This window comes from Aulonocara sp. 'chitande type north' Nkhata Bay, linkage group LG6 (genome assembly GCF_057382095.1).
Source record: "Aulonocara sp. 'chitande type north' Nkhata Bay isolate Kocher_YH1m ecotype deep benthic linkage group LG6, A_spYH_male_GT1.1, whole genome shotgun sequence".
NCBI lineage: Eukaryota > Metazoa > Chordata > Actinopteri > Cichliformes > Cichlidae > Aulonocara > Aulonocara sp. 'chitande type north' Nkhata Bay.
This window is the reverse complement of record NC_141349.1, coordinates 21,340,307-21,360,653: the sequence shown is the minus strand read 5'-3', so window position 1 is coordinate 21,360,653 and position 20,347 is coordinate 21,340,307. Positions and strand designations below refer to the sequence as shown.

At 41.2% G+C, this 20,347-nt stretch overlaps 1 protein-coding gene across 4 annotated transcripts in view; it reads left to right on the top strand.

The window, feature by feature from the left end:
- The window catches only part of npnta (nephronectin a), a 56,735-nt gene that overhangs the window by 9,703 nt on the left and 26,685 nt on the right, over window positions 1-20,347 (top strand). The window contains exons 2-5 of one of the 4 annotated variants that reach the window (XM_086295558.1): window positions 3,456-3,556; window positions 9,945-9,995; window positions 13,042-13,134; window positions 18,599-18,694. In XM_086295558.1, the coding sequence (XP_086151684.1) occupies window positions 3,456-3,556; window positions 9,945-9,995; window positions 13,042-13,134; window positions 18,599-18,694 (341 nt within the window). The remainder of the gene's footprint in view (window positions 1-3,455; window positions 3,557-9,944; window positions 9,996-13,041; window positions 13,135-18,598; window positions 18,695-20,347) is intronic. The other 3 variants (XM_086295559.1, XM_086295560.1, XM_086295561.1) reach the window with 3 other exon arrangements.

Here is a 20,347-nt window from a genome sequence, read left to right as displayed (position 1 = left end):
GTCAATACAAGCATTGTGAATATTTGTGACGATATTACTGATGGTTGACTTACTAAATTCAGTTTCTTTAGTAGGGAAAAGGGATGAAGAATATTTTAGGATTTATATTTAACTGTGTGCCAATATTAAAATCTCAAGAATAAAACAACTTTCCTTTATGTAATGTAAGAGTTCAACCAGTTTCATGTTAAAAATGTGCAGATACTACTGCTACTATTAGTTTTTTTTTTTCTCCAATTATTACATTGATCTTGATATATAAAGCACATGAATAGCCATCACTGATGTCACATAAGTCAGTTATATAGGTGTATAGGCAGACCAGCTGCTTCTGACTGATGTCAAAGCAATGCTCTTCAAATACTTGCAACATATATCATAAAGGTCCATAAAAAGTTTGATATGATAGGTCCAGTGGCTGTTTTTGTTACCTTCCTCTTTGTCGCTTACCAGACCATCAGACGTGCATATTATTATTTATGCCACCACACACAGCTGGACATACTTTTAAACACATTTCATTATTGTCTAGATTCTGTTACAAACATTTCCTCAATCTCTATCAGTGAATAAATAAATAAATTGCCATTGCTTTCTGCCATCTTAATCTTCTCTCAGTTACACTTCTGAAGCTCGCCTTTTACTCATTACCTTCTGGCTCCGTCTCCAATTACAGCAGCTTGTCTGTTAACAGAAACTAGTTATGGATCATTTACAACATTCACATTAGCCAGACCCTGCACAGAGCAGAGGGGTTGAGCCTTTACTCTAGTGATTGGCCCTTAATCTCCCTTTTCCCATTTGAAATTTAAAAATGACTTTATCATTGTGTGTTTTACAAAGCCCTGTATATCTAAAAAATGTCGAGTTTTTGCTCTTGTCATCTTCATCATGGCACAACGCGTGTGTGCTGAAGATTATGACGTGAACATGAAAATATGCTTTTGTAATAAAACTGTCAGAAATAAAAATGAAAACTGTTACGATACTAAATCTGCACATCCACGGGAGTCATTCGATGTGATAATTACTTTGCAGGCTGCAAACGAATGTGAGGCCATTAGGTTATATGGGAACAGGTGCAGCCGAAGCAGCATAAATGCCTTCCACTTGATGCCTCCATATTCTAAGGTGGTGATTGCCTTGTGCAGCAATTAACAAGAGCTTTCAAAACATCAGGATGAAATCAGCCTCCAGTCGCCAAATCCAAATATCACTGAAATGTCAAAGGAGGTTGTCAGATGTTTTGAGAGGTGTCAACGAGCAGGGTTTTTGCCTCATGCAGAAGCATCTTTAATTTGTTTTATGCAGCAAGCTTCTAGTGTGGAAGGGGAGGCAGGTTGAGAAATGTGGCTGCTGTCCAGACCGTTCCTATTCTTTCCTTTCCTCTTTTACTGCTTTCATGCAATTCTTTTCATTTGTTTCCTCTCTTCTGGTTTTGCTTCCTTTTCCTTCCCCTCCTCATTTCCTCACCCATACTGTGTGCTTCACTGACTGACTTCCCGCTCACCAGGCAGCAGACAAACATTTTCCCTGGATCTGCCACTCTCACTTAGCATCCGTCTGTTTTTTGTTTTTTTTCTCCAAAGAGGTGATTGGCAGCAGGGGCAAGCATTAGCATTTCCTCATCTTGGCATAGAGGCACTAACAGGCAGGGATAGCAGCAGAGGATGTGCCTTGAATACTGAGCGACAACCTCACTTCCTCATTGAGAGACAAAAAGAAAGTGTCTTTTGTGTGAAGCACGTAAAGGAAGTGAACTTCTCCTTTGTTTTGTGCAGGATTACAGCGTTTTCCAGCTCTTCTGTGCAATTAAAACCTTCTTATTGTATTGGATTTACTCAGTGATCTGTGCAAACCTCCTCATGTGCTTCACACCTCCTATAAATGACGATAAAAATGTCCCACTGGTTAAAAACATTGTCATCTTTATTTGAAGAAAGAGGGAAAAAACAGTCAGCTGCAACAAATCTTCCCTATCCACTGATTCGTTTATTATTGTTTCAGATTTTAGGTAGCATATGAGCGCCAGGCTCTTAAAGAATGTGCCTTGGATTTTCTTCAGTATCCTTAAATGGGCTCATTCCTTCACTCTATTCTCGCCATAAATATGTGGTCGGCCCTCGTACAGATAAAAAAGGTAATCCACATACGCGGTCTGCCAAGAAGCTATTTCTTGCTCTGAACAGAATGGAGCAGAGTGTAACAAAAATATCCGGCTCTAATTTCTCATAGAGGAACTGTTGTGTTTGGGGAAATAACCTACTTTAGAATGTGTATAAGAACTAATACCTACCTATCATCTCTGTGTAGCAGAGATAATACCATCTTCCAGTGTCATGGAGTTGCCATTTTGGAGGCAAATATTGTATTTTCAAGGACAACCGGAAGCGCGTAGTCCCTAATCTTTTCCAGGAGCTCCCGAAAGCCAAGTGAACACAGCAGTAATGTGGTGTTGTCAGATGTGCGTGTCAGCGGCGTAGCGATGCACGCACTGAAGGCTAAATTCAAATCGGGCCTGGCAGGCTTTCAATACAGGTCTCCAGTTTGACATTAAAGAAACCAACACGAGCTGATGTGCTGTCAGTTTTGTTTCCATGATTCGGAGATAATCTGCTATGGCGAAGCGGTGAAAAGTCAGTCTTCGACTTTCTGACACTTGTCACTTTCACCCCCTTCAGATATTTGAGAAGCAAAGTGGCAAATGTTTTCTGTTTACCACTTTTCAAACGTAACTCTTTTGCTGCAGCTGTTCCTTTGTGTTACACAAACAGAGTATCTGATTTATTTTTATAAAAAGGGAGTGAAATTGAGAGACAGCACCCCGGAGTCCTCAATAAATGAGATTTGTCATCACATTCTGACATTAATAAACAAATAGACATCACTTAAAGTGGACTGTTTTAGGATTGTGATTGATGCATAATCAAAGAGCTGTTATGCACTGAAACTTTTTTCTCCCCACATTAGTCAAGCGAAGCCAGTTTTATTTTTCGCCCTAATGAATTTAAATCATAATAAAGGGTTTTAAATCTGTTCAGAAACCTTATCCATCTTCATGCTCTACATTTAGATGAGGAAATTAAACATTAGAAAAAAATCTATCAAGAAAGACCCGGCTTTCTTTATTTGTTATTATTCATGCATTTTGCAGTAGTGCTTAATCTACCTGATGTGAACATAACTGTACTCGTTTGTTTCGTGTGTGTCTATTTTCATTGCTGTACCTGCAATTAGTATGACTGCCATAAGTGCTCACTGTACCTAGTGGTTAAAAAGCCTTTTTTTAAATTTAAATAGTCTTTAAATGTATCTTCTGGTTCTTTTTCTTTGCAGCAGGAAAATGACTCATGAAAGCTCTGAATCACACACCCTTCCCCTTCCAAACAATATAAAAAGGCTTTTCATTAAGGTGTTTTAATTGGCTGTGAACCTATTATGTTATCCACTCACAGGTGGCCACGGCAGATGGCATCATCCAATGGCCTGTGTCGATATGGGGCCCGTGTGGACTGCTGCTGGGGATGGACTCGTCGCTCCTGGGGTCACTGCCAGCGTGAGTGCCACCGTGCCCGCTGCTGGTGCTGCTCGGAGGGTGGGGAGCAAAACGGGAGCTAACAAGGTTGCGGGGTTTCAAGCTAGAGGGAGGAGGGAGAGGTCATAGATGCTGTCATAGAGACTATAGCTGCAGGTGGACACATTCAAAGGGGAGATAGGAGATTGATTATAGATTACAAGTGTGCAAACATAAGCTTGCCGGCAGTGCATGAACAAGTAAAAAAAACCAAACAAACAGTGATGTTAACATAATCCATGGTGTTGTCAGGTGCACATAACTTGACTCATCAGGATTCAGAGGATGTGTCCTGTCATTGTGTAACACTGAATGCTTCATCTCACATTATCAACATATTTACTCCATGCTACTGAGGGATGTGTGAATATACCAGTGGATTTTAGACACTTGCTGGGTGCCTCACAAATATCAGACCCTTTGCATGGCTTGGTGGCTCTGATGGTACGCCTGCTGCTTTGCTGTGGACATTTAATAAAAGAAAAGGGGTAACACATCAACAGGCCTTTTCCACGGCAAGAATTTACCAAGCGGCTATTAAAAAGGTTAGAGAAGTGGGTATGCTTATTCGCTTCCTTGCCAAGAGAAAATCAATAGCGCTCTCATCCTGTGTGTGTGCTAAGCCAACAGCTGGCTAGTTTAGATAAGCAAAAAGCCAGGGCAAAAGACCTCACATGGGCCATTACGAAGAAGTATACGCTCAAGCCCTGGAGATGAAACCCATGAGGTACAATGTGTTAATGATGATCTTTAAAGATTCTAGATGTTTCTTAACTAACTGGAGCAATTTCATCCATGTATTAACATGAATACGCTGCCCGTTAATTACTACAAAAGCTTACTGTTTACATTCATGTTATGTCCAGCCTTTTTCGTGCTTTCACATTATTGGTGCCTATACAGCATGTACATATGGCTGATTCTGCTGAGCTGAGCTGAACTACTGAGAGGTTGCACACTAGCTTTGTGTTGGCCCATTTGAATGGTAATTTGAGCATACAGGTCTTCTGGAATTCCCCCAAATTAATGACCAAATGGATCAAATTCTGATAACACCAAGGATCTCTATATTGGGGGAAAATCCATTTTGTTTCCAGTATGTATCACATGATACTAACGGAAATTGTGCGACATAGTTGTCTGGCCTTGGTTTCCTTCTGTTGTCGAGCTTTATGAGAAACTACACTAACGTTTTTGGTTACAGATATGTGAGCGGTGATCAGGGAGGCACCGATCCAGCTACTTCCAGCTCTCATCCAATGCAGTCACCTTGGCTTAAGCCACTGCTGAGTTAATAATGATAAATTAATAAGCTGTCAGGAAGAATAGTAATTTTTCAGGCAACGCTCAGCTTACAAAAGTCAGATGAAGTGAAATAACAAAATGTTACGTCTCCATACGTTCAGCAAAGGCTTCTAAAGACGCATTCTGCTGAACATAACCGCAGAGAGAGCAAGTCAGGGAAAGAAAACATCTTCATCTGAGCTTCTCAGTCATATCAACTTACTCGATCGTAGTTTGCTAGTAAATTAAAAACCGATGCAAATATATACAAATAAATAAATATAAATAAAAACTGTTGTTGTGAAATGCCTCGAAATATTTCACACTTTGCTGTTAGCTTCCTCTAAGCTAAGTTAGCTGCACCACTAGCAACCTGTGTGGTGCTGGAGATGTCATAAAACTAAACTGATTGGATCTGCCTTAAATCAGCTCGTTGTCATTTAAAAACAAATCTAAATATATCAGGGTGTGAATTCCTAGCAGCAACAGTCTTCTCAACTAAGAAAACCCATGTTAGCAAGAAACAATGTCAGTATTTGCTACAATGTTAGCTGCTAGCTAAGCTTTTATTTCTCTAATCTCATCCGAATTTTGGAAATGAACCGGATGCGGTACAAACACTAAATCAACATTACAACAAACATAAGGCAAGTTTTTAATTTTGATATTCAATATATGTTTAGGTTCCCCCCCCCCCACACACATACACACACACATATACACATATTTATTTAAAAGACTTAGCCTGATTTTCATTTGGTTGTGTATAAAATGAAAGAAAATAAACATAATTCTTTTATATATTGCTGTCTTTTTATTGGCATATAATATTTCAAAATTATGCCTTATTTTCAAATAAAGAATAACATTACAATGTTTGTAAAATAAAGTGGAAAGGAAAGGCAGGACCTCACACAACTTGAGATTGTTAAGTTCCTGCTGTGGAAAAGGGCCAAGAGATGTTTCTAACTGGGCACATATTTATTGCTTTTTGAAATAATGTTTAATTCACTCAACAGTTGACTCATTTTGTGTTTCTCATTGCTTAAATTACCATATTTTGATGTGTTTTCTCATTTGTTGAAGCTCACCATGCCATGCTAATTTTATTCACTGTATTTTGTGTTTTTTTTGGTTTTTGGTTTGTTTAATAGAAAATATGCCACACGCTGTTTGTTGAGTCCAAAGGTCCATTATTGCTAATCTGAAAGATTTTTAAGCCTTTGAGTTTAGCAGCTGTTTTTCACTCCCATTACATGTAAAAGAGTTTTTGTTCTAAAGAACACGAACAGTGTTCCTTGAGTTCATCAATGCACTGTTTTTGTATTCCTTTGCAGCCTAGGCAGATTAACCTAAGGTCTTTTCTTTTATCCACCTCTTTCTTTGCGTCTATTAGTAACAAAATATGATAATGTTGCTCTTACATAAACACTTGGAGCAAGTCATGATAATCGTTTAGAGGACGGAACTAAACTCGCAGCTTGAGGGGGTTTGATTTCACGGCTGGAATTTGAAATAGTTTTTATACTGTAGCTGACCTTGTTCAAAAACACCTCCTACCTTTTCCCAAGGCCTTGACACTTGAACTAGAAAATCTGTGCTGGAATGATACAGGAAAAATCACCACTGTTTCAAATGTATTTGTTTGAACACAGAGCCAAATTCAGCAGTAATCCTGGCAGGAGTGAGCCATCTCAGTGCCCAGTACTTCCCAGTGCATTTGTACTGGGCTCTCTGCCTTTACAGCTTCCCATTTAAAAAATAGATATTTGTTTTTGCTGAGGATGTAAAGAATATGAAGATAACTACAGAAGCACGGAAGCTTCAAACCCTAAATAAACCAGTTACGTCACATTAAAGTCCTGTTTGCATCGGTTACTTGACCAGCCAAACAGCAGTGTGTGAGCATGTCTTCTTTGTTGCTCTGGAATCCCACATGTTCCATGTTCGGCCAAAAATATCAGCTATTTTTGAACTTAACCACCATATGAAGCTGCTGCTTTACCACTTTCCCTTCCCAACAAAACCGTATCTGTTCCGTGAGTTAAATCACTCGGTGAGTGCTCGCCTTAATGCTTTCAATGCTCCTGAGTGGGCACAGCTCAAATCCATTCACTTGAGACTACAATCAGCATTCCATCAAGTCAGTAAGGTGCTGATTTAAATCTAAGAGGAGGGAGGCGGAAGGTTTCAGAAAGAAATTGTGGGTAATCATGGATGTGTGCATGTGAGCGTACCTTTTTCTGCATGTGTGTGACGGGTTGCAGTCGTCACAGATTTCAGGTCTTGGTAAATTTTAGTGGAGATGGAAGAGATTAGGCTGGAGCTATCGGATTGTGGCTTTTCAGACTCAGAGCTCAGCAGCCGGTTTGTGCGACTTCTCTCAAAGAATGAGAAACTTAATGGATCAACCCTGACTTTTTTTTCTTAGCTCTTAGATCCAAGTGCGGGAAAGAAGAGAAAAAGGAGTAAAAGTAAAAATCCTGGGGTGTAGAGGAAATGATTTAAGGGGAAGGAGTTGGAGGTGATTGCTCTTGTAGTGGAGGTGAGACGTTAGGATGGGAAGACAAGTGAGAAAATCAGGCAGATGGGGCATGTGTGAGAGAGATGAGCTTTAGATTTATAGCAGACTGAGGCTGCACTCATAATGTTCTGACAGGCCATCCAGCAGGCAAAGCCACACTTGCAGCTACTTATTCCAACCAGCTGCCATCGCGAACATTTCACTGCCACTGTGAGCATTCGAACATTTGCATTTCCATGAAAGTGCCTCCCTTTCTGTTTCACTGAGGACGACGCTTAAAAGCCATTTTTTAACAAGTTGATCCCGGCTGCGTCAGTAACCACACGGTCCTCTCAGTCAGTCACGGTCTTCGGTTATTCATCAAAGATTTTATCAGGTGATTCGCATCTGTATCAAATACGAATCTAATTCCATTACAACTTAAATATTCATGGTTAAAAAACATCATTATTATATTTGTTTGAGGGAAGTTTGTACTGGACAATTCTGCGTGCTCATGCAAGTGCTAGGATTCAAGGTCAGGGCAGGAAGTCATTGCCAGTGTCAGGAAGAATGAGACAAATAAAAGTCCAGCTCTCATCTTTCGCAGTGCGAAAAACTCATCAATATGGAGAGTTCAGCTTCGATACACCCAGTGTCTAGATTTTCACATCCCAGTCTGTAAGCGTTCAATGGGAACCGTCTCACTGGCTCGAGAAGTTCTTTGTCGATGATTTTTGCATGACAACTAAAGCATTCAGCGGGAATGAGCCACGAGGGCGTAAAATCTGAGTGGCTGGACAGAGCAGACAGAGGTCTGTGCCCTACCTAAACTCCATTTTCACTGATCAAATGATTTAATTGCCTGAACATAATCACACCCTAGCCAAATGTTATCATTAGTCACATAAATGTAATGCACAGACAGGAACATTTGCATGGATAATCTCCTTTTTTTCAGTAATTTGGATCTTCTCCAAAGCCTCATACTTGTAAGAAAAAGATGTAAAGGAGAAATTGTGAAAAGGCTAAAACCTGAGTTTTAGTACCTGCTGTGGTCACTCTGAAAGCCTTCTCAAACTGCAACCCGGCAATGGCTTGCTTGACCCTTCAAACTCTCAATCCATAGTTCATAATAGAGGTTTCTTATACAAAAGGAATCCTTAACCCTACACTGAGAACATGTGTCATTGAGAATAAAGATGGGTATTTGCAGAGCTGTGCTGTACTAATATAAGCACACTTGGCTCGCCTTGATAATATTATCAGGGCTCGAATCTACAGTCATATTGAAATTAGGCCCCTTAATATGTGGATAAGAAAAAAACAACTCAAAAAACACTGTTAAAGTGTTAAAAGGTAAATATCATAGTAAATGGAGGCTGGGATACTGTAATACACCACACACTCCAAATAATACTAGTTAATTTCTCACTTACCACTAAATGCCATTAAAGTCTTCATTAAATAAAAACGTATTCAGATATAATTTCTGTTTCCTTTCTTTTACAATCCCCAGAAAGTGCCCATAACTTAAAAAATAATTTGTTTCTTCGTTCCTTTAAAGCTTCCAGTTGCCAGGCCCTCATGTATTTTTTAGGAGGAAAAAAATTACACCTTGATTTCTGTAAAATTACACGGTAATTGTTGTGAAAATTGCACCGTAATTACACAGGGCTTATTATTAAGTGCTAACATTTTTTATATTAACTCGGATAGTCCTGCGAGCGCTACGAAATTCCCAGGCTCGAAGACGTGTTCTGATTTTCTCTGCATTTTAAAGGCGTGGGTTGAATATCATCTCCATATTAAATAGATCACACATTATAATTTCCTCCGAGGTCCTTGCGGGGTTTTCAGATTCACTGAGGCCGGGATTTTGTTTGATTGAGTGCAGTCTTTGTTTCTTCAAATGGTGCGCGCAGGATTAAGGCAGGAGCCTAGAATTGGTAATGTGAGCTAACAAGCGAGCGGTGAAAGGAGAAAAGTGATACCTCAGTTTAAGTAAGATCATTTAACGGGGTTGTCTGTGTGGCTTCCTTGTCTGCTTCGCTGTTTTCATTATCGCCGGGCTGTAAAGGCTCCGCTAAAAAAAAAATACATCTTTTCGCCCGTTTGAGGTGAAAGCGAGGCAGAAGGGTTTGCTTGTTAGAGGTGAAGGCGAACCATGTTCACTTGAGTGATTTAAAGGAACTTAAAATGAATAATCTTTGCAGTGCAGTCTTGTATTTTTCATTTGGAGCCATAATTTCGCTGTTTCACATCATGTTAAGGAACACTGCTTCCACCTTCAACGCTTTAAATAAGAGCGATGTCCTCCTTTAATAATAGGACATTTACTCGTTTTTCTAGTTATTCTTTTATTAATCATGTATTCCAAACGTCCCCAGAGGCAACAAGTCATATGTGTGATTCCAGACCGTGTGCGTGTTCCAGGAATGTTTGCTTGTCCAATGACCAGACTGTGCCCTCTAACATCATGTCTGTTTGTTTGCTTGTTTGTTTGTTTGTTTTCCTTTTTTTTGCTCCCCCAGAGACTAAACAATGCCTGCAATCTTGTTTATTTGGCTATTTGTTTTGCAGCTCTCTTCGCCTTAACTCACAGGGTAGTCGGGATAAGGTGCCTGCCCCAAGGTTAGCTCCACATGTTTCTTGAAATAATCTTGCTTGACATGTACTGCTGGGGGCACATCCTCTGAATCCTGTGCTCACTCACTTATTTATAGAGCCAAGCCCACACCCGCTTCCAAAACCAGTAACACCTCTCCACCCCTTGGCAGTAACCATCTCCTTCCCTCTGGCCTCAGTTCTGCGCACACAGCTTGCACTCTGCAGACCCTGTGTCAGCTGAACCCAGTGTCTAACAGGAATTTTTCCCAAGTTCTTTGGTAACGTTTTAATATTCAAACACCCCTCTGGTCAATCCATTGGAATACTAATGAGCCCCTTAAAGCTTAAATCCATAATGTTTCTTAAATTTGATATCAGTAATAGGGCTCTTCAAGCATTTATGATGCAGCGTTATTAACAGAACATGTGCCGCAACTTGTCAGTGTAAGAACTTTGGATGGGTTTATATTTCCCTAATAAATAGGATTCTCACCACAGCATCGCCTAGTCAATTATCCCAAGGTTGAGCGGAGTGAGATGCTCCTTATAGGAACGGTGAACTTATTAGGCAAACGGATAGAGTTTGATCATATACAAAATTAAATTTGTATATGTATTATTTGTAGCGTCTCAATTTTCAGAATTGCCTTTCCTGATCTCAGTTGGCTTTATATGTCATTAATCAAAAAGAAACAAGCCGCAAGTTATCCCTTACTTGCTAGTAATTACTTCCACGTTAGGTTGATGAACCGATGTGTTACACTAACACGAGGCTTATTCGCCATAAACAGTCCACACAAGGATCAGTAGCAATTCTCTTGAGTCCGGAGGAATGGCTGATGTAAACCAAAGTGAAAGTGTGTCATCACTTGACGTGTTTTGATGGCGTTCAAAGAACGAGGATTACACTCACTATGTTTGGCCTTCCAGCTGGTGGGGCCATTTTTAGTGCTCCCTGTCCTTTGCTGTGGCTAATGAACACCGGTCATTATCCTGATCTCTCTGCCAGGCCAGAGGCTTAAAAATACCCTCAAAGGCAAAGCCTGTTGATGGTTGCCTCTGATCTTTCCAATCAAGTCCTCCTCCTTGGAGGGGAGTAACAACACAGAGCATTCACTTGGCTGCTCTCTAACGAAGACATCAGTAGCTGCTTTCCTTTAATCCGCCGACCAGACCGGGGTCTAACAAACTTCTGCTTCCGGAAGAGTGCAGCACGTTTCATGTCCTCCAACAAGAATGGGCCACTTTTAATTTGTAAATGTGAACTTTGACTGCTCGGTGTGTTAACAACCCGACTCATATCACAAGCTCAAAGTTGGCTTACATTGCTTTTCATTCTGTTCAGTCACGGAGCCTAATAAAGTGGAATGAGTCGTGAGTAGTTATCTAGATCAGTTAAAGGAATCATATCATTACCTTGTTCTCTTTGAATTCCTGCACCTGAGTAACTAAAGTTACTGTTTTTTATGAATAGGCCAGGTTAGCTGCAAATTCTGAAAGATGTAACTGAATTCTTAGCATATGGATTTCACTTAGAGAGAGTCTTCAACCATTTCTACGTTTGTATCAGGCGTCAGTCGGTGCGCTGAAGTTATATTTATCTCATTTGAAACAGAGAGCAGTTAGATATTTTCAATCAAAAGATATTTTATGTTAAAATATACATACAAATACCCAGAGTCACTGGACTTTATTCCATTATATTTTAAAGAGGAAACACAGCATGGTGGCACAGGCTAACCTAAATTCAGCTGATCTGCCAGTTTTTTTAACTTGTAATATCACAGACAGCTACAAGTATTTCAGTCTCCCACTGAGCTTTGGAAATTCCAGATTTATCATGGAATTTATTTTTATCAAAACCTGAATTTCGGGATCACTTTCTTCTGTGATTGTTTTTAAAAACATACTCACTGATACCCGAAGAAACACATACATAAACAAATATATGTGACGTCTTTGGTCTTTTGTCCGACCATTCAACCAAACTGAAATCAGTTAAGCTGTGTTTGAGCTAAAACTGTCAGAGATCGGACTGGTTAAGGCGAGAGGTAAATCCTCCTTGATGCAGGTTATTTGCTGGATTCAGTGCGGGGTTGCCGTGCTGTATGCAGGACATCACCAAAACAAGCATGCCCTGCATCTTTATCAGCACAAATAAGCTCAGTATACCATCACATCCTTCCAGATAAACAACAGACTGGCTGGTGGGATGAATACTATCCAAAAGAACATCTCTCTCGCTCCCTAAACACGCACACTCACAGACTCGGGTGTACTGCTTCTTCTGCCACACTGGTAATTAAGTCCTCTGATGGTATTGTATTATGACATAATTAATGAAGCTTTTAATGAAAATTAGTAACACTCGGTGTATCAGAAGTGCTTAGCAGCAAGCTGCAGCAAGCGCAGTAAGATAAGCAGGGCAAGCCTCCAGCTCACTGAGACAGAACAGAGCCAGGGAAGCTCTAATTCCACGTCTCTGTACACAATCAAAGTATCAACTATCCACGCACTATGTAGGATCTCTTTAATGAGAAACTAATTATAATCTGCTATTTTGGTGCTTAATTGTTTCAGTTTCGCTCTAAGAGGGAAATATTATTCACCTAGGTAATCCTTGTTGGCGGCATGCCAGAGTAAATATCAGCGCTGCATTTTAAAGCCACGAGAATCTAAATTTTGCCGGGTGTAAAAAAGGTCAAACGTCTCATTTATTTTCTACAGTGGGAAATAATTTAATATCAGCAAGGACAATAAAACTTCTCCCGAATCCTGCACTGTGCAAAGTAAAAAAACAACTACTATGTGGTTAGCTGAAAATGGCTTTTCCACTATCATTAGTCAATGATAATATGACTGTCACACAAGGAGAAACACACACATTTCCTATATGAATGAGGCATCGCGCTGTCTTTTTGCTGTAACTTGGGAGTAAATTTACAGCCAAGGGGTTGTGGAAGTCAAAAAGCAGTAGGATTAAGTGCTTTGTCATCCTGATCTGGTACACGTAGTCTTCCAGGGCGCTGCGCTGATCTGTCTCTTCCCTTCTGAATCCCCCTTTAACCAGCTGTGTGCCAGCCTGGCTGTAAGCATGGAGACTGCGTGGGACCCAATAAGTGCAAGTGCCATCCTGGTTTCACTGGGAAAACCTGCAATCAAGGTGAGCTATCGACCGAAGCTTGCAGCCGCTTTCGTAACTCTGACCGTGATGTTGTTTTGCCATTTGACGTGACTTATCTGTTCCTCGCAGTGCACTGAAATAGAAAGATAAACCACAAAGAAAGCAGGGAGAGTCGGGAAATATTGTCCCCACCCACTAAGCAACGGGCCTGCTGACGTGCGCATCTTTCCTAAAGAAAACTAAGTGAAGGAGAACCTCTGCCTTGAGTGATGTCAGCGTAATCACTGTTTATTGCAGCCAAATCTCCACAGTAGAACATCAGCGCTGTAAAGCTGCCACAGGAGCGGAAGCTGGTTTGCATCAGCTGACAATAGTGAGGTGCTTTAATCACAGGGCAGGAGGTGGACCGCGGGGGCTGATTCAGCTCAAATGGAAATGAGTGGTGAAGCTGTGTTGAATGATCCCTGGAGTGCATCCTCTCCTGTGAAGATAACATCTCAATTACTGACCTGAGATAACTTGGACCGACTGAGTGCAACCAATGCTATTTGAAGGCGTTTGTTTGTTTGCGTGTGTGTGTGCTGGTCGGTGGATGAGAGTGGGCGGGGGTGGGGGAGGTCTGGAGTTTTTGTGCCTTTACACTTTGGGCACGTTGAAAAGCATTAAAGCTTCCCCAGTTAGCTTGACCTGCATCCCAGCAGCTTGAAAATACTTGTGGAATTCACGCCCTGAGACGGGAATAGGATAGTGTGTAATTAAAAACAAGGGGGAGGGAGGGGGGTGGGGGTGTTGAAATCCTTTCCGGAATGTTCCAAATGACTCATCCTGCATTTCAGGGCTATAGGTGGCTCCTGTCTGCCTGGGCCAGACGGGTCTACTTTGTCTCAATCTGCAACAAAGAGGAGGAAAGTAAAAGGATACGGTATCCAAGCGAGGCAGACTTCGCTGCCAACCATTCAGACAGACTTATCTGACAAAAGCGATTCCGAGACCTTTCAAGATGAAACTGTACTTTCAAGCGTCTGCCGAACTCCCATTTTTCCAATAAGCTCGTGACGTTTTACTTAGCTCTGAGTGGCAGACTTGACCTTTCAGCCTGCGTAGGTGCTGATAACCCCGCATTCTCTGCCGCGCTGCCCCATGCTATGGAAACCAATTTAATCATTCAGGGACCGGAGATTAGATTTTCTCATTTAAATGCAGCGTCGGTCAAACATTGATTTGAGGTGTACTATTGATGTGCCAGGTGGCCAGTGTTTTGAAGCATTCTAATATCCTGTCCCTCTGGAGTGCAGTATTTATCTCGAGGAGACAACTGGAGGAAAGAAATAAGAGCCCCGAGCTGCTTCTCTGACCTCGATGTTGCTAAAGGTCAAGCAGTCTCCCCGAGAGCTTTTAAATCAGATTATAATCTGTAAATTTGTTTTGAGGAAAACGGCGTCTCCTGGGGAGTTGCACGATAAGTGCAGCCGGTGGTCAAACTCGTTAAGAGGCTAAATACTCGACTTAAGTACCTATATTTGAATAACTCAATTTTATGCCCTGCTTGTGCTTCTAAAAGGAGGTGAACATTTATCTATATTTATCTGTCTGCAAATCGCTGATAACATTTTAAAGAGACAAATTTAACACTTAGAAAATTGAGCGACTTTTTAAACTTTTGTCCAGCAGTTTCCTAGTTTGTGTCCCTTAAAAAGGTCATTACCTCACCTTATCACACCAACAAAAATTCACTGACTGCAAATGATAGGAGCTACTATTTTATTTTTAAAAAAGAGATTACAACAGGAAAATGTGCACAAGTGTGGACATCAGTGGTGAATACACAAATTTATTTTAAGTGGGATGTGCGGATGAGTTTGCCACCCTGGAGGCTCGGATTGATTAACAAGAGTGTTGAACACCTTAGAAACACTGTTTGTGTGGAGCAAAAGCAAACCACAGACAGTCATTGTTTACAGTAAACACGATCACAGCAGCTGCCGTATTTTCACATGTCCAATATTTTTATATTTTTATATACCTTGTTTGTTTTTGGGGGGTTTTTTACTACCAAATTCTTTGGCCTTAACTCTCGTCGCAGCTCCTATACAGAAAATATCCCACGATCTGAACGGGATATAATTTAAATGAATGTGATTATTTTTCACCATTAACTTGACTCTCTGAGAATCCAAACAGAATCGTTTTGAGAACGCGCCTCACGCTCGGTGCTGATGAGAATCGTTGCTGTCATTCAGCGTAGTGATAGATGAGCATGCTGTCGCTGCACAAATAAACTCATTATAAGGATAATCTGTTTAACAGTTTGGCAGCAAACTCCCCCTGCTGATCCAATCATTTTAATAAGATGATTATTCCATGCAGGTGGATTTAATTAGGTGTAGTTGACCTGCTGTTAAGACACTATTAAAAGATTTTGCTGGAGGATCCATGTCTCAGACATCAGAAGGAATACAGCTGCGGAGATGCTTCCAGATGCTCCTCGTCTGTCAGCCAGATACGTAATTAATACCACTTTAAGTGTGATAGCCTAATACTGCTGCTGCAGCATGTATACAGTTTACTTCTAGATCTGTTTTCAGAATATTAGCTATTATCTGGATCTCTCACTGCTTTATCTTGGCAAAGCCGCAGAAAAGAGCATGAACACTTTGACTAATCTCCATGCGAATTTAATTCAGTGTAGGTGTAGACAGATACTTCAGGGCTGTTGGTTTAGAAACCGATCCCTCTCTGTCACTGTTTGTCTTTCTGGCTGTCTGCTATTAGCAGCCAAACAGCTGCAAGTATTTAAAGTATTGCATGCATGTCATCATACTGTGTATTTACACTCAGTTGTCTGGCTATTACTCCAGATTCCTTTTATCTGTGTTCTCTTTAAGGTCACCAAAGAGGCAAGAAGTAATGTTTGACCTGAGTTAACTCCTGTGAGTTTGAAGTATATGTGATTAGAAATCATCCCCCTGCTAAGATTTCCTTCTGATATTCATTGTAATGATAAAGATATTGTTCCATTAACGAATGATGCAACACAGGTTGAACACATATGATTGAAGACATGATATCACATCACACAATAAAGCAGCCAGATGGTGGCTTGCAGAACTGTCCTATTACAATTAACAGCGCATGGAGAATGGAAGAAAATTATCACACAGAGACAGCAGAGAATGAGTCTTGAAATCACAGTGGCTGCTAAAGGATCGCTCACTGATCAGATCGACCTCCAGAGTCTTTATGGATATTTTCATTTACTTAATAACATTTGCAGAAATACTTTTTTTCTGGTACTTTTCAGGTAAATCCACTGATTCTCCCACTAAGTTGAACTTTTTCCACTCACCATCAACTTTAGGTACACCTGTTCAACTGCCAGCTAATGCAAATATCTCATCAGCTAATCACATGGTTCATTTAGGTAGGTATGCAGACATGGCCACGATAACTCATTGGCGTAACTTTGTGCTGAACATCGGGGGGGTCAAGATCTCTGTCTAAATAAATAAATAAATCTGGGTAAATTCCCAGATTAGTAAACATGCAACTATTTTGCTGGTAATACTTGAAACGAGCAAAGAAAATCAACAGCCTCTTTATTTAAGATAATTCATAATTTTATTGGGGGGTTATATTGGTTGGGTCTGATTATTGGGGGGGGGGGGGGGCATAACCCCCCTGGAAGTTACGCCCCTGCGATAACTGCTGGAGTTCAAAGCGAGGATCAGAATGGGAAAGCAAGACAGAAGAGAAGAGCATCTTTGAACATAAACACACTGAACCCTGTAGCAAATGAGCTACAGCAGCAGAAGCCACTCAGCTAAAGGTTTGGAACGGAGGGTACAGTTCATGCAGGCTCACCAAATTTGGACATGAGAAGACTGAAAAACATTGCTTGGTCTCAAAAGTCTTGATTTCTGCTGAGACATTTAGATAATTGGGTCAGCATGTGCCGTAAAGAACATGAAAGCATGGGTCCCGCGCTGTATCAATGGTTCAGGCTGTGGGCGTAATGGCCTGAGGGATATTTTCTTGTTACACCGTGATCCTTAGCCTACCTGAGTATTGTTCCTGACTGCGTCCATCCCTTTATGACCGCAGTGTACCCATCTGCTGATACCTATTTCCCAGCATCACTAGATGGGTACACCATAATGATTTGTCACAAAACTCAAAGCATCTCAAATTGGTTTCTTGAACATGACAATGAGTTGCCTGTACTCGAATGACCTCCACTGTCACCAACTCTCAATTCAGTACAGTGCTTTTGTTATGTGAACAGGAGATTCACATCGTGAATGCGCAGCCGACAAATATGCAGCAACTGTGTGATGCTATCATGTTAACCTGATGTTTGCAGCACCTTTTTGAATGTCAGAAAGCAACAGGTCATCCAACTCAGTACTAGGAAGTTGTACCTAAAAATGTGGCCAGTGGGTGCAGTACAGGCACCTACACCCTGAGGTGGCAGCTCAGTAGCTAAATTGTTCGTGGGTTTATTCTTCTTGTTTTTCCCCATTTTATGACTGGACCCACCCACTGTGTTCCTGTCCAGCACATAGTTACAGCCTTATTAGAGATGTATTCTCCATAAACTTATGTAATGATTACTATCAGTAATAATATATCTCTACATCTCTAGTTCCAATAAAAACAGCTGCATGCCATTTGTCTATAAATGAAGACAAACTGAAAACAGATTGTTTTCATAGTGAAGGTTTGTTTCTTCTTCCAGTGCCCGTTCATCGTGTCTATTTACAGAAAAGTTCAGCTACAAATGCTTCCGTCTTAAGCAGAGTTGGCAGTGCGGCTGCTTGCGTAACCTCTCAGTTTAGATTTTTGTATTCCTCGGTCGAAAAATGCTCGGATGATATGGAGCATGCAGAAACAGTCGGAGCTAGTTGTATCATCTTCTTGTCACTTAACAATAGCTGTTGTTAGCCCAGTGCCGGAGGAAAGGTTGCTTGAATGATAGATGGTTAGGCAGGAAGGGGAGGGGCTGAAATTCCTGAGGCTGAAGCATTTGCAGTCAAACAGTGATTTGTCTCTTTAAATGTAACTCCTGCCTACTTTTGAAACTCCGGGCAGAAATTGAGAAGGGATCCTCTGAATCTGTGCGATACTGTAATTCTCTCAGATCCTATTTCACCCTTGTGACAAAAAGGGAATGCAGAAGAGACGAGCGGGCAGGAGGACAGGAGATGCAAAACCACTTTTTGCTGTTTCTCCCATGTGCCCTTTTTTTTTCCTGATACTCAGCTCATGTCCAATTCCCACAAGTGTAATCCTCTTTGCTGCATAATGTTCCTCTTTACTTTCCAGGAATGTAGCGTGGTCAGAGGTGTCCTAATCCATTGGTTGGTTCCTTTTTTAAAAATTCTCTCTCTCTCTCCCTCTCCCTCTGTTCTCCTCACTCACTTTACTACTTCATGTCAATCAAACCCTCCACTCCCTTTCCTCCCACTCCCCTCCTCCTCTCTAACCCATTTTCTTTTGTCTAAAGAAGAGGCGCTGGACTATTTAACCCCACCAGTGTGGGCCAGTCACCTTCCTATCTTTCTTCCCGTGGACCATCAGCCGGCGAGAGTTGTGATGGAGGGTGAGATTCGATCGACCTCCCCTCGGCAGCTTCTCTTCTTCCCCCTTGGCAACATGCATGGTGCTGCACAATGCGACCTAAGGAGGACTAAATGTCACTCCCAGTTATTTTCTTCCTGCTTTCGTTCTGTCCCTGGCAGAGGAGGCACCACCCAAGAGCAGCTTTTCAGCAGAAGAAAAACAGCACGAGTGCCAAGCATGTTGCAGTTTTTACCACTCTCCCCTCCCTTTCTTTATCCCTTCTACCCTGAATACAGTTTCTCTGTGCAGAAGAGCCATCATGAGTTTCTCTTCCCTGCTTCTTCTTCTTCTTTCTCATTTGCACCATGACTGCCTGGAACAAATAGCTCTTCCTTGCTTTTCAAACCATCATCGACATGGACACAGCACTCGTGGCTTCTCCATCGCTGCTAGAACAAGGCCTTGAATTCCAACCAGTGTTATCTCCTTTAAAGATGAGCATATGCCCAAGAAAAAGGCCCCTGCTAATCCCTGTCAGTGATAGAGGTGTGTCGGGAATGTAGCACACCTCAGTGGAGCTGACCCAATAAATCACTCCATTTTGCATCACTTCAAATGTGTCTTAGCAGTTCATTTACCATACAGTGAACACCCCAGAGGGGCTCTCCACCTCTGCTATCTCACAGGTTTCTGCAGTCCTGGGGCCATGTCGAAGTATGAATTGGTGGTCATATCTGTGCGTTATCTCTCTGTTTCTCTCTCTCTCTCTGTCTGTCCTCTTGGTCTTGCCTGTAGATGAGAGCCTGGCTGTATCTTGCGCGTTGCTTGTGCTGATGCTCTACTGTCTGAGAATGTGAGAATTTCAATAATCCCTCATTTACATTTTTAAGCTGTTTTTCAGTGCAACGGACAAGTGGAGACCTTTTTCCTCTTTCACGCTGACAATGGACAGTGTTGCTATGGTTTTCTGTTATCGCAGTAATGAGTGTGCAAAAGCTGTGTGCTATGAAAAAAAGAAACAGGATTGACAGTGTTAATTGTAAAAATTGGACAACAGTGATGTGCGTGCATGCACGTGTGTGTGCAGGTGTGAGTGTTTTGGACAATATCTTGTGGGTGAAGTAAGCGGAGCTAAGCCTCCTGTCTGACAAAGGACAGAACAAATCATTTTGACGTGGTTCCCTCCATAGAAAAACTAAGAATAATTTATGTCGCAGCGGAAAGACTGTCAGTTTGTACAGGTGTTTGAAAAGTGAGGGGAAAAAAGCAGTGAGCTTTATGCTCATGTGGTGAACAAAAATAGCAGAACAAATTCGGTTTGCAGTGGGCAGCAAGACCTGCTGTGTGTGCTGTGTAATAATAAGAGTCATCACACTGCACCTGTGTCACTTTGTTATGCACGCAAATGAAAATCTTGTTATCTCAAGAAGACAATCAGTTTATATTTGCAAAGACATTTCATTCATATCAGAAATCCTGAAATTTCAAAATAAAAATTCATTTTAGGGCAGCACGACTATGAGCAAAATTATTATCACTATTATTTTAAATGTCAACGTTTGTTGTTGTGATTATTCACTGATTTGACCCCCGAAATGATCATGTAAGCTTACATCCATGCTCTGCTGCATTCCTGCTAATGTTTAAAATAAAACCAGTCCTTCTTTAGTTACCTAAATTCAGTGCATATCAT